Source organism: Alligator mississippiensis, chromosome 3 (assembly GCF_030867095.1).
Source record: "Alligator mississippiensis isolate rAllMis1 chromosome 3, rAllMis1, whole genome shotgun sequence".
NCBI classification, from domain to species: domain Eukaryota; kingdom Metazoa; phylum Chordata; order Crocodylia; family Alligatoridae; genus Alligator; species Alligator mississippiensis.
Window position 1 is genome coordinate 60,134,300 of NC_081826.1, and position 14,921 is coordinate 60,149,220.

Here is a 14,921-nt window from a genome sequence, read left to right on the forward strand (position 1 = left end):
GCTCAGGAAGATGACAGCTGACAGTGGTCAGCATGGTTTTAAGTCTGTGGGTCCCGGCTGGAAATCTCTGGGTTGTGCATGGAACAGCACTAACCTGGCAACACCCTTGGGAGGGCCTCCAGAGCCCCCGGTTGAGACTCACAGCCCTTGCTCCTACAAAACGTGCCTGCCTCACGGATTTCAAATGATCCTTATGGCTTTCCCTGCCGGGTTTCTTTTAGATTTCTCTGTCGGACTGGAGAGCAGCCCTCCCGGTAGACCAATCTCCCTCGCCCCTGAGCCCAGCACCTTCCCTACCTCCCCTCTGCCAGTAAGAGGCGTGTGGGCGGCCCGGCTCAGCCCCGCAGGGGGTGTTTCCAGAGCCGATGCCCGGCGGGGCTCATCTCCGCCTCCCGCGGCCGCTGCGGGCTCTTCCCGCCGGCTCAGCGCCTGCTCTGATCCTCTCCCAGGTGCCTGGAGGCAGCACGGCGCGGGGCCGGGGCCGGGGCCGGGGCCGGAGCGGCGGGGACCATGAGGCGCTCCCTGCTGAAGCTCTTCCAGGGCAGGGAGAAGGCGGCGGATCCGGACACCTACCACGGCGTCGTGTGCGAAGCGGACGCCGCCTCAGTCGCCTCGCAGGACGTCTTCAAGGTAAACGCGGGCGCGGGAGGCACTCGGGGCTGCCTGATGCGGGGCAGGGCGGGGCGGGGCGGGGCGGGGGGCACCCCTGGCATCGGCGGGCACAGCCAGGACGGGTAGATGCAGCGAGCCGGGTTAGGCTGAAGTCCACAAGACAGCAGTGGGGATTTGCACCTTCTAGACTAACCGCAGTAGTAGCGGTCCATCGGTTGAGCTAGCGACCTGCCTATCTACTTCGGATATGCGTCTGTCTGTCTGCTTTGGTTAGTCTGGAAGGTGCAAATCTAACAGCTAACATAGACAGCTATCCATCTGTTTGTCTGTCTGTCTGTCATCCATCTATCTGTCTGTTTATCTACTTTGGAGATCTATCTATCACCTGTCTGTCTATCTGTCTATCTACTTACTTTGGTTAGTCTAGAAGGTACAAATCTAACAGTTAAAGAAAGAGAATAGATCTACTGTATCTAGTTACTATATCTACTTTGCCTAGATGATCTACTTTGGTGAGTGGATAAGGTTCAAATCCAATAGCTAAAATAGATGATCTATCTATCTATCTATCTATCTATCTATCTATCTATCTATCTATCTACCTACCTACCTACCTACCTACCTACCTACCTACTTTGGTTACTCCATAGAGTGCAAATCTACCCTGCCTTCTGCTCAACTTCAGGCGATATACTTGTCTATTTAGCACAAGCATTCAGGAACTATAGCTCACTTCTCAGAGGCTGATCCACATGAATAGTTACCACTGCATGGGATTGCACAAGTGGGGCTCATGCTTGTACATGCTTGCAAGTGGGCTTAGGACCAGGAACAGAACTGGAAACCTTGGGACCCTTTTCTCCTGGTGACACTAGCATCCAGGTGTCATGACACACAGGAGCAGGGATGGTAAATGTCTTCTCATGTACTGTCAGGGGAGTTGGTGAACATGGGGAAAGGGGGAGAGGGATTTCCTTATGAAGCCAACAGCAAGCTCCCTTTAACCTCAGTGTGAGTGTTATGCAACTATAGGTCTCAGAAAAGTTTGGGGCACATTATCAACAACAAAGGAGCCAGACTTTATTTTTCAGTCCCAGAACTTTATTTTTCTATTACTAAAGTGACAGAAGTTTAAAAGAGGCAGAAAGCACTCTTTCATTTGGAGTGGAAGTGGTTAAGGGTGTGCATTTGTTACAGTTTAAGGCTTGGCAAAAATGTGTCAAAAGGGTGCCTTTAGTAGGTTTTGCTCTGATTTGCCTTTTGTAATGGTAGTAACAGATCTAGTTCTTCATCACAGAATCCAGCAACTCCCAATGAATCACTGATACGAGATACCCATCAAAGTGCTGCTACCAGAATATGTTTTATTGGTAGCCATATTTAATAAGGAAGCATAAAAGGTAAAAATCCCCATTTCTGTGTACAGCCAAAGCAATTAGTCCATGCATAAAGAAGCATCAGAGCCCCAGGGATGGAAATATCTCTCATACTCAGGATTGCACAACATTATTTCTTTGAGATCTCCCCTGAAGTCTTACTGTTGCAGTACCTCCCACAGCTTTTGGGTCAACTGGAATGATTTATGGAGCCATGCAATCGCATCAAACTGTCTCCATCCTGTTCCAGGTTTGACTTATATTAAGTCTATGTTTACTGAGGCACAGGGATCTCTCATGGAGCACAGCTCTGCAGTGCATAGGAGGCACCAGTTCAAGGTACTTTCCTCCCCTCACACAATGCAAAGTAGATCCAGCTATCTTTTGTGGACGAAGGAGGGTTCACCTATGCATGATCCTAAATAGAAGGCAAGCATGCTTTTACACTGAGAGACTTAAAGAGAGCTCTATCACTAAGAGTTTATCACAAAGATGTGGAGGTGACTTGATCACAGTATACAGTTATGTTCATGGGATGAAAATACCAAATGCTGATGGGCTCTTTAATCTAGTAGGGAAAGGCATAAAAAGATCCATGGCTGGAAGCTGAGAAAGATAAATTCATGTGAAAAGCGAGGCACACATTTTTAGCTATTAGAACAAGTCATCAAAGAAAATGATTTTTCTTTCTTTTGATGTTCTCAGATCAAGACTTAGATGCTTCTTTGGAACATATCATTTAGCTGGATACTAACTATAGTCACATTTTAAGTTTTTGAGTTCCACATGGAGTACCTGAGTGATATTTAATGGGCACTGATGTACAGGTCCAATTAAGATGATCTAACAGTGTTTCTCAACCTGTGGGTCACAACCCAAAAGTGGGTTGCAAGGATATATGAAAGGGTTGTAAACAAACTTAAAAAATGGACTCTCCTTTAAAGGAGAAAAACATGGGAAACTATGACTTTTCCCTTGCAGACTGGCAGAGTTCCTGCCTGCCAGGACCTGCTTGGGGTTCCCCATGCCACAGCCCCCCCCCCCAGCCCCCCAGTGTGTGGGGCTGGGGCTTGGGGGCAGGGGGCAGGGAGTAGGAGTGAGAGGGGCACTAGGTAGGAACCAGCCATCAATGTTTACAAATGGGTTTTTGTACAAATGGTACAAAAAAGGTTGAGAACCACTAATCTAAGAGACTCTTCAGGTCTTAAATTCTAAAAATTCATGAAGGCTCAGCACAGTAAATAGTGCTATGTGTGTGTGGGGGAGGGGGCAACCAGGGGACACACAAAACAGTTGCGCAGGGGGGGGGGGGGGGCACAAAAAATAGCCACCATGCAGCAGTGGCTGACTGCACCTCCCCTGGCTGAAGCCAGCACTGCCCTATGCTCAGCCACTGCTCCAGGACTAAATCTGTCTTGCTATGTCCCTCTAGAGTCTTGTTATGAATATGGGGAGGTGAAATCTAGAATTTTATCCAAAAGGCTTGACATTCCAGTTGTGTGTAGCAGTGGTCCTCAACCTATTGAGCTCCATGGGCTGGAGGAGTGGTGTAGGTGTTGGTCCATGGGCCCAATCTCACATGGTCCATCTTCAGGCCTGATCCAGTGCAGGGTTGGTCCACAGGTACAAGCTGGCATCCTGGCTTGGCTCTGTGCCCTGGATCCAGCCATGGAGTAGACCCACACGCTGATGTGACTCAGCATGCAGGGCTATGTCATCTGCCCCCCCAGCACTCTCCACAGGTCTGGAAATTTGGTGGTGGGGGAGCTGCAGCAATTAATGCTGCCATCGCTTCCCTGCTGCCAAATTTCAGACCCCTGAGGAGCTCTGTGGGCTGGATGACATGGTCAGAGCCTGTATAGATCATAGGTTGAGCACCACTACTATATAGCATTGGTTATCCAAATCATTGTGGTAGAGTCAGTGAATCACTCATGCACAATAGGCAAGGAACTTTCCTGAAAGTGGCTGAATTTGTTTTCTCTTAACTGAAGTATTGAGAACATAGCTGAAGTGATTTCTTCCTGCCCTATTTTTGCAAGAGATGTTTGCAACTGTATAGGCTATCAAGATTTAAAAAAAAAAAAAGGTTTGATGCCTTTTACTGGCTTGAAAAACTATTAATACAGTCTAGGAACAAAAAGGATATATCTGAACACGTGCCTTTTCCTGTAAGTTTCTTGAATAATTGCTTATTGTATCAAACATATTCTTGATTATGTTTTTCATATAGAAAAACACTAAGTATGTAAAGCTCTTGATGATTCTGAAAATAACAGCTTGTATTTACATATTGACTAGGGCTGAAAAGAATTCTATGTGCAGATATGAACTTAAGAATATTCCTTCTTGATGGTTAAAAATGATAGCCTTAGATAGGAACATGAACAGGAGAAAGCTAGAGATGTACTAATGGTCTGGTACTTTGTTTATAGAGAACATGCAAAGTATGTGTATCTGTTCATGTATGTTACAGTGGCTGGCTATATCCTTGAAACTCAATAAGTCAAACTATGTTGCTGTTTGGTTATAATCAAATCAAGGTGGCTGTTTGTTTACATTTTGTTCTTAATACTTGCAAGCCAGGAAAATCAGTTAGAAAAAGAAAGAAAAATAAATCCAATAAATATAGCAGCCAAACAAAGCATTTTTTTCTGTAATAGTACATCTGAATAGCTGTAACTGGTATTTTGAGTGTCAGATGCAATAGTGGTTACCAGGATTATAACCAAAGTGAAACAAGAAACTATGCAAACCAAAAGGAAAAGTTGTAAGGTGAAATTGCAGTTTTTCCAAGGGGTTGCAATTTCAATCTTAGTTCTCTTAAAAGCAATCTTAATGACATTCAGCTTAATAGGAAAGACAACGAGGTGAAGGTGCAAAATATAGTCCTTCATTGAAACATATTGCATATATGAATACCTGGGTGAAATAAACTGTATGGTGCTAGAAAACACATGAACACTTAGGACAATGGGAGAAAGATGCTTGGAATGAAAATATTCAGATGATCCAGAACTGAAATATTATCAGCTTTTCTTTGTACTTTTCACTAGCATGTGTAATTTCCCTAAACCTAAAAGCTCATGTACTTTAACATTACTTAAGTGGAATTAAATGGAATTTTTTTAGAGCCACATCAGTGTAAATAAGAGAAGAATCCAATTCAAATTGTTAAACATCTGTTGGTCCATTGTAATAATTAAAATAGTACATAAAAACATATACAAAATAACAATAGCAATAACAAGATTCTGTTTAGGTCTATATAAACTATTTAATGTGGGTAAATTGTTATATTTTGTGTTATTTAAAAATAATATGGAATCAAAAGCATCACTGTCATACATATACTCAGGAAAAATGAGCTCAGACCTGTCAGATGTGGATGCAGTAGGCAGACTAATTAGGGCCCAGCTGGCCCAACTGGGTTGGGCCTTGCTGTCCTAATTAGTCACAGTTACCTGCAGGGGTGTGACTGTCTGCTGATTAACAGCAGGCATTTCAGTACCCAGGAAGCTACTCATTAGGATAGATGCCTTTCCGTCTAGTTCTGGGTTCCTTGTTCCTACCTCCTGCTTCCTAGTTCCTGCCTACTGGTTCCTTGGTGACTTCTGTCTGCAGGTCACATTCTTGCTTCCAGATCTTCTGGTTCCTGACTCCTTGCTCCAGACTACAGCACAGATCCCAGCTTCCTGAGCTGCTAGCTCCCAACTGTAAGGATGAATCAGGATATAAGCAGTCAGTCCAAGAGGATTGTATTAGGTCAGGAGTTTACCAGTATGGTCAAAGCTGGGTGTCAGTCATAGTCCAGGTTTGCAAGTCAAGAGTTGCACACAGTTGAGCAGGAAGTCCAGGACAGGAACAGGTGTGTATTCAAGCCAGAGGTTCAGAGCACAGTCAGCTTAAAAAATTCCAAACAAGTCAGAGGAAGAACAAGGCAATCTGCTGTCCAAATAGCTTGCTACTATCTGGTCTGACCTTATAAGGGCCCAAGGACTATTTTCTGTAGCTCTGGGAGATGATTCATCCCAGTCCTTGATTCCTGACTGGGAATCACTGACCACTGGATCCAGTTCAGATCCCAGCTTCTGGCTCCTGCTCCCAATTCCTTTTGACTCTGTAGGGTCAAGTCTTACCTAGATTTTTAAATATAAAATTTGTGTGTGTGTGCACAATCAGATTCCTTCTAGATGATATATTGACATCAGAGCTTGTATTTTCCTTTTAAATAACAGCTTTTCAGCCCTATTACCCTTTGTGTTATGTCAGCACTCCAGTAGCAGGTGGCAGAACTGAATTTAGTACCAGTCCTGAAAATGCTTAAGCATGTATGTAACTTTATTCACTTGAATAATCTCACGGAAGCCAATGGAACTACTTATATGAATAAAGTATGCTTAAGTATTTGCATTAGGTGATAATATGTTTTTGTTCAGTAGTTGTAAAAGAATTGTTAGTTTTGCAGAATTGCTAGTGATTTTAAGGTAGGGGGAAGTGTTTGTGGGTAGCTTTTGGGGTTTTTTGTTTTTTTTTTACACTCTACATTTTTCTTACTGTTGGCCTATTGCTTTTGATACTGATAGGATACAGGGGAAATATACAGAACTACTTTTAGCATATGAAGTTAATAAAACAGTCTGCTAAAAATAGAACATGATTATATTTGTATCCAAAATAAGGTGATTTCAGATGGAAGTACTTGCAGATTACGGAGTTTCATTAAGAAGAATCGTTCTGGACTTAGCAAAGTGGATGAACTACATGCCACTCCATTGCATCATGCAGCAGAAGGAGGTCAAATTGAATTGATGCAGATGATAATAGATGATTCTTCATATGAAGGTAACTGTTGATGGAATTATTTTCTATAACTTTGAAGAAACTAGTTCCTGAAATAAAAAGTATTACTTAAAGTAGAGCTTGGAGTTGTTACTGCCATTTCTACCATTAAAACATGATAACACTGTTTTGATAATTTTACTACGAGTTAATGTCCCTGAAAATGAACTTTAATAATACAGGTCTAAAGCATATAAAATTGAAAATGCCTGTCACATCTCTTCCTGTATATCAATTATGATTTGGATCATTAGTATTCTAACACCCCTTTTTATGAGGAAATGCCAGTTTGGCCCATCTAGTAAGTATGGAGACACCAAATCAGCACCTATTGAGAAATAGATACTTTTTAATTAAGTTTACTGTGTTTGTGATTCATTTTTAATTCAGGTGTTCAAATGTGAGAGAGACTATACATCATGATTATGATGCAGATGGACAATACAATAATCAATTTCCACACTTGGTATTGTTAGAAGATTCATTTTCAGTACTGGATTCCTGAATAAATCATTTTAATGTTTTAGTGCTTAAATTTTACTATTCACTGATCTGTATCTTTTCATATGGAAACATTCCAAATATAGATTTGAAAAATTTCTCATCGTTGAAAATTACTTTAAGCAGATAGAATTATCAGATGAGTTTCACGAACAGATCCATTTTATATGCTTGCTACTCTTTAAGCATACATCAAAACAAAAGACCTATCTAATATCCTTGGGGAAAATATACTTGGCACTATGCAAAACACAAATACACATACCTTATCCAATTCCAAATCACTTACATTGATGAATACAGACTTCATGAGCCAATAGCTAAGGCACATAAAGGCAATTTAAGTTTGTAGGTTTTTTATCATTTATTTTGTCCAGTTTTTGGCCCTTCACTCAAACAAAACTGTGGACATATAAGAAAGAGTCCAGTGGGAGCAATGAACATGATTAGAAGTCTAAGAAATATGGTTTATGAGGAAAGGCTGAAAGAAAAGGGATTATTTAGTCTGAAGAATATAAGATCAAGGAAAGATTTGGTAACAGTCTTCAACTACCTGAAGGGTGATTGTAAGATTGAGAGAGACTTTTCTTTGTAGCTGCAAGGGTGAGATGCAATTTGCCTCGCACTACAGTCGTGGAATTTTAGGTTGTATATTAGGAAGAACATTCTAATGATGAGGAATGATCATGCCTGGAGCAGGGGAGTTAGACTATATGACTTCCTGAGGTCCCTTTTCACACACGTACTTTTTAATGATTTCATTCATAATGATGTCATATTGCAGAGGAGTAAGCATTTACTCAACATTGGGCTTTGGAGAACTTAGTCTGTAGGGGATCTTATTTATAGAAAAGATGTAGGCCTTAGGGAAAGAAAAAACATAGATAAAGGTATTGTTAACTTATTATTTGCTTTGCACAAGCACTGAGGAACTCCAGTTGTAGATGTGGGGTCGACTGTACAAATGATAATAGGAAGTCAGTCCCTGACTTGCAAGTTTGATTATATCTTAAAACCTTTTGGTCTGTTAATACTTTCAGTATACCAGTCTGGTTATTGTTTCAATTCTGATCATTTGTGTTGAAGTTTGACTTTCATATTTTGAATTTCATATGCTACTACAAAGTTGCCAACACCCAATCCCCCTCCACCAGTCCAGGACCAGGGTCACTGATATGAATTAGTTCAGTAGTTCAGTGGGGTTGTGCTAATTTACACCAACTGGAGATTTGTCTTTTGCGCTGCGTATTAGTAAAGGATAGTACTTTATTTACCTCCTACAAAAATTTTTACCATGCATTTCTTTCCTCCGAACTGTTCATTGACAACACATTAACAAAGAATGGAAGAACAGAGTGGGGAAAGGGTAGAAAGGGAGAAAAAGAATAGGACAGAAAGCAACTCATAATTTCATCTGTCTTCCTGATTCTGTTACCATTTTATATTAAGTATTGCAGAAAATGGGGTAGGGTGTTACCTTTTAGACCACCTCATTCAGAAAGGAAAAAAGCTTTTATAGGCTACAGCCTTCATGTTCAGATGCCAATAATAAAAGGGTCATTGCTATATCCTAACCATATTGGGCTTGCTCTCTTCACAGCGGCATGTTGACATTTTTAATACAGTCCTTTCTTCCTTTCATCATTCCTGGATTTGGCATAATAATCAATGCATCAATTTATTTTGTGGAGGGCAGCTTGGAGGCAGCAGCAGGAGTCTGTTACAACTGATGATGGAGTTAAACTAATCCAGTGTTGCAGAACTAAACTTCCAATGAAAATGTGACCTTCACATGAAAATCAATTTTCAGTTAAATCCATCTGAACATTTACTAGCTATATGTTTATTGTAGTGTTAACTTTTTTTTCTATTCTTTGATTTAGTATTAAATGTGACAGACTCTTCTGGAAATACCCCACTTCATTGGGCTACAAAGAAAAACCAGATTGAGAGTGTTAAATTACTTCTTAGAAAAGGAGCTAACCCAAACATCCTGAACTCCAATATGATGGCTCCTCTACATATGTCTGTGCAGTCCCTTCAAAATGAAATAGTTAAGGTAAGATTACAGTCCAAGTAAATATATATGCATTCAAGGAAAGATTCCAAGTGGCTGCAGTGGTGTGGTCATACAGGAGCAGCAGCCAGGGACCAGCTTTAAGTCCCTGAATCAGGTAAGAAACTCAGAGGCATGTCTTCTCCCCTCTAGTCCTCCCCTCCCCGTTTGCCTCTGCTGTCTCCACTGCCCCTGGTTGACCCAGGGGCAGCTCCAGAAACACTCCTGCCCCTCTCCATCTGGGTTGCATAGGAAGCCTGGCTCAGCCAGGGACAGTGACAGTGGCAGCAGTGGGTGGGTTTCTCCTTCCTACTGGGTCCCCCTAGGTGAGCCCAGAAACAGGCTCAGGAAGGGGGACCCTGCGTTCCACCACCACCACTATCCTCAGCTGAGCCCAGCTCCCTGTGCAGCCCAGCTGACGTGGGACAGGAGTGGCTCTGGAGCTTCTCCAGCTCCTGGTTCAGCAAGCGATAGTGGCAATTGAGGGAAGGGAGGAGGGGAATGACAGTAGAGAGAACGTGCCACTGAGCACAGAGAAGAGAAATGCAGCCACCCCTGCAGCTCTGGTTGCTGATCCTGCCTCCCCCTTCCCTTTACAAAATCCATGCATATATTTATTAATGGCAGAACATCTACTTGTGTACACAATTTAACTAACTTCTCAAGTGCATAAGTATACATATACAGGTATATACATATACAGGTGGCTTATCTCTGATGAAAACATAGGCCTTGAAGTGTTTACACAATAGTTGAGATGGTCAGCCTCTGACTCCCCAAAAAGGATTAATCTACTTTCAGAAGCTGGGTTTATCCACAGAATTATCCTGTGACATTTATGCTGAGTGTAATTTCTTTCTTATGTTCCACTGAGTAAACTTAGTTGACATTTTTATGCAAAAGTTTTTTTTATCAGAAAGCTAAATTTTATTAGCAGCATTTCATTAAAATTGTCAAGGAAAGAAACAGCAGCAACAACAATGCTCCAAATGCATGATAATCAACACTTCATTTTTTTAAATATCTAGATATTGGTTCAGCACAGCAGTACAGATGTTAATTTAGAAGGAGAAGCTGGGAACACCCCTATAATTGTAGCATGTTATAAAGATAATCCTGAAGCCCTGACACTTTTGGTATGTATAATTATCTGGTGTCTCCTAACTGCCTCTGATTGTGTAAGTAAAAATTACTGTGTGGTTTTTTTGTCGTCTTTATTTTTCTGTAAGAAGCACAAATGACAACTAACGTATTGATCCTGAAAGTTCCTTCATGTCAGCATGAGAGGATTCCCACTGACTTTGCAGGGTTCTTAGTGTGTGCGCCGGGTCTGACCCCGGGTCGCTTACGTCGCTCTGCACGCGGGCTGTGGCCAGCAGCCCGGGCAGGCCGGATCGGAAAGGGAGGGCGCCGAGCTAGAATTAGGCACAGACACGTAACGGTTGATTTTAAGATTATTTTACTTACACCGAGATGGTCATGGTGTAGGCTGAGAACTTGCTTGAGTTGCGGTTACAACAAAAAACACAAACACACGTGGAGGTTGCAAGGCTCCACGCAGACAGAACACGACAAACTCCGGATGTCCAGGACAAGCTCGCATTAAACTCGTCGTTACGTCTTATAGTAGGCTCCGTTCAAAGACGGGAAGAGGTGGGCGGTGGATCAGGCCTCCAAACCCCTCTGAGCGACACACAGGGTTTCTATTACCCTGTCGCGCACACCCAGAGTCCCCATGAGATGGATGCGGAGTCCTCTTCGGCTTGGGCGGAAACTGCTCAAGCCTCTTATACGGCTAGCAGGCCAATCGCTAGCCGCCACGTGTGAATAATTTAGAACTAGCCAATTGCGGGGCACGAATTTGCATACGATGAGCAGGAAACCTTTGCACCGTGCATTTCTGTGCTGCAAAGGAAATGCACCCTGCAAAGATCGCTGCAAAGTGGCGGGAAAACTTCCCTGCACGCGGGTTCTCTGCGCAGCAGAACTCCTCCGTGCAACAAAGCTGTATACCCACGGGGATAATTCTTAGTGCCGAAGCACACACACACAAAAAAATCAGACCTTTGGGTCATGACACTTAGGTTACAGATGAGTGTGCACCTTATGTTGTCATGTAGTCATTAAGTAAATGTGCACCCTTTGGAAAACGTGGTGACTAAGCTGAAGAAGACATTTTTATCATGTCTCTGAAATGAAAAATATTTTTCATCTGCCTGTTAAGTATTTTACTTTCCTTTGGCATGCTTTTTATTTACTTGGATCTGAAGGAGTTCTAGGAAAACAACACGTAAACTAAATCCTTCAGTATATTATGAAAAAATACCTCCATTCTTAAAAAAATATAGGATTTGTTATATGTAGTTCTTTTGTGAAGTATGTCAAAAGAAATATGATATTTCTGAATACTATAAAAATAAATGGGAAAAATCAAGCATGCTGTTTTAAGGGATTATGTGTGGACATTGTGTCAGTGTTTATCAGTTTTGTGTGCATGAAACTGCCCCCCACCCCTGATTGCTATTAAAATTACGTCTTTTAAGAACATATAGAAATATGCCTGTAGAGCTGACAGACAGAGAACACATATATAAATACACATGTATTCCTGCTTTCAAATTAAATTATCAACATGTGTGTGTGTATGTGTGTATATATATATATATATATATATATATATATATAAGAATGGAGGAAGTCAAATGCGACAATTAGTCATTAACAAAATATTTATTGGTGGTCATAATTTCCTGCATATTATGATACTATTTATGAACACTTTTGCAGATTGAAAATGGGGGAAAGATATGTAAACCAAACAAAACTGGATGTATGCCTATCCATGCAGCTGCATTTTCCGGTGCAAAAACATGTATGGAAATACTTTTAAAGAAAGGTAAATACGCTCAAATCTCTTTCAGTTTTATTAATTATAATGACATTCAGCACATACCTCTCAAAGCTGGCCTTGGTCCTGCAAACACTTATACAGTATGTATGATTAACTTTCTACAAGTTCACTGAGGCTGTTCCCATGGGCAAAGTAACTCTTGCAGGAATGGTTTGTAATTTGCCTCCTTCGGTGTATGCAGAGAGCTCCTTGAGAAGTTACACTGTGGTACTGAGGGAGTAAATATCACTGTCCATTTGTGTGGGTTTTTAATTTTAATTTCTTGTTTATGTATTTATATTAAAAAGTGCATTTTGCTTTTTCTCTTAGGTGAAGAATTAGGCTATTCTGCTAAAATTCACATCAATTTTACCAATAATGGAAAGTGCAGTCCCCTTCATCTGGCAGTTCAAAGTGGAGACTTGGAAATGATTAGAATGTGCATTGAAGTCGGAGCACAAATTGATCTAAAACAGGTACAATTTTAGTTGTAAGAAAATTTTTGTATAGTATATTTATCCCATACAAACTGTATTTTGCCAAAAAAGGTCGTTGCAGAAGTAGAAGAAGCGGCAATTTAGTGAACAGATGTTGTCAAATTAAATAGGCAGAAAATCCAAGGTAGGGAAATATAGAAAAGCTTTCCCAGAGGATAAGAGCTACAAAAGAGACTATTACATCAACAACAGTTGGGTGGTGTGGCTGCACAAGCAGAAAATTAAATACTGTCCAGGGGTGTGGCTAAAGTTGCAGTTATGTCTTTGCCTGCACTGGTGTTGAATTTAAGCAGCTGGCAGGTGTATGGTGCAAATGGAATTACTATTTGTGATATGGTCCAGAGGTGCTCAACCTCTGGCCCATGGAGACATCACATCTAAATTGTGAGGCTCCCCATGGGTTGGGAAATTTTGGAGCTGGGGGAGTGGTGGCCATTAATATATCCATCTCCCCCTTGCCAAATCCTCAAGCCCTGCATGCTCAGTTGGAGCCAAGCTGAGCCCCTGTGAAGCTGGGCCACGTCCTCTTTTTCCCTGTGAGACCAGGTTGGGACTGGGCTACATTTGTTTTCCCCCAACAGGGCCAGGCCATACACCTTTCCCCACCCACAGGGCTGGGTTGGTCCAGGCCACGTCTCCTCTCCCCTTGCATGATCAGGCTATACCTCCTTTTCCCCCTTGGGGCCGGGTCACATCCCTCCGTTCCACCCCCACACCACCCTAGGGCTAGGGCTTGGGCTGAGTCCACACTACCATTTTTGCCCCTCTGCACAGTGTGGGGGTGTTGATGTGCCCCCCCACAACACACCCTTTCCTTGCCCCCTCCCCTTTCACCACAACAGACTTACCAGCTGCATGCAGCTGTATCAGAAATCAGATTGGTATCGGCCGATATGCCTCCTTAAAAATTGGCTATTGGTATACCTCTAGTGAAATCCTAAGCGGTGCATTTCTGTTAGAAAAGTTAAATGAAAAGTGCTTGGCTTTTCCAAACATATTTGTTTTTAAAAGAAACTTTGTAGAAACAAAAGGTCTGGGAATGTGCATGACCCTGGAAGACAGGGTTCTTTGGGTAGATGTGATTTCTTTTATTAGACCAACTAAGTCAAGCTAAAAGTGTGACAGGAGATCAGTGAGAATATAAATAGGTGGAAATTGGGAAAACAATGGGTAGGGAATGGGCGGGGGAACAAGGGGGAAGCATGGGTGAAGGAATGCTTATGGTGGTAAGCAAGGGACACGGCTACAACCAAAAACCCTGGCTCTGGAAGACAAATTATTGGCTAGATCCTGCCTGTCTTTCTCATCCAAGCCATCCCATTGACACCCATTGGTCTATTTGTGTGAGTAAGCACCATCCATATTAGTAAGACTATTCAGAATAAAATGCCTTTATTTACCCAAAGTCTTTAATATTTTTTTTATGCTTAAAAGAGGAAATCTTAAAAGAAGAAATCTTACTCCATTAGTCCTGTTTTAATCACTGAGACTACTAGATTTTAAAATAACCAAAACAAACGTTTTCCTGGGCCTTTCTCTCTCCTGCTTCCACAGGTCAGTCATTTTTGCCACAGGTTTGCTGTTACTACAGCTAAATATGGATCTGTCTTATCATCTTAAGCAGAAAGAGGCAGTCTGAAGCTCAAACTGCAGTCTGAGCCTGGCTTTATTGATTTGTTTTTCTTTATGAATATTTTTGGGATTGTCTTACATTGTAGGAATCCCTGCTCCAGGTCCTTAAGATGTGTATCTGAGTTGGTGGGATCTAAACAGATACAGTTGCAACATAGCGCTTGGCTGTAGATGATGGATCTGGTAGTATGCTTAGGATAACAGCTGGTGGCATGAAAGCAGCTGTGGCAGTCTGTGGGTTTCTGATACAATGTGGTGGTAATATGGCTACTCAAACCTTCTTTGTGGTGCCTAGGCAATTAATTTGCTGGGCAGAGTATTCCAGAGTTAGTTTTATGGAGGGGTGGAAGTTGTTAAAGTTCTGGTGAAATTTCTCTAGAGATTCCTTCCCATGTGTCCATATGATGAGGATGTCATCAATGTACCTTAAGTATATGAGGAAAATGAGGGCAGCTGTGGAGGAATGGACTTTTAGGTCTGTCATAAACATATTGGCATATTGAGGGACCATACAT

At 41.9% G+C, this 14,921-nt stretch overlaps 1 protein-coding gene across 1 annotated transcript in view; it reads left to right on the forward strand.

Moving 5' to 3' along the window:
- Positions 1-414: 414 nt before the first annotated feature.
- Positions 415-14,921, forward strand: part of TRPA1 (transient receptor potential cation channel subfamily A member 1) — a 74,799-nt gene continuing 60,292 nt past the window's right edge. Inside the window, exons 1-6 of the mRNA XM_006277018.3 lie at positions 415-630; positions 6,671-6,833; positions 9,215-9,390; positions 10,416-10,523; positions 12,175-12,283; positions 12,608-12,753. Coding sequence (XP_006277080.1) covers positions 511-630; positions 6,671-6,833; positions 9,215-9,390; positions 10,416-10,523; positions 12,175-12,283; positions 12,608-12,753 — 822 coding nt within the window. The 5' untranslated portion in view covers positions 415-510. The remainder of the gene's footprint in view (positions 631-6,670; positions 6,834-9,214; positions 9,391-10,415; positions 10,524-12,174; positions 12,284-12,607; positions 12,754-14,921) is intronic.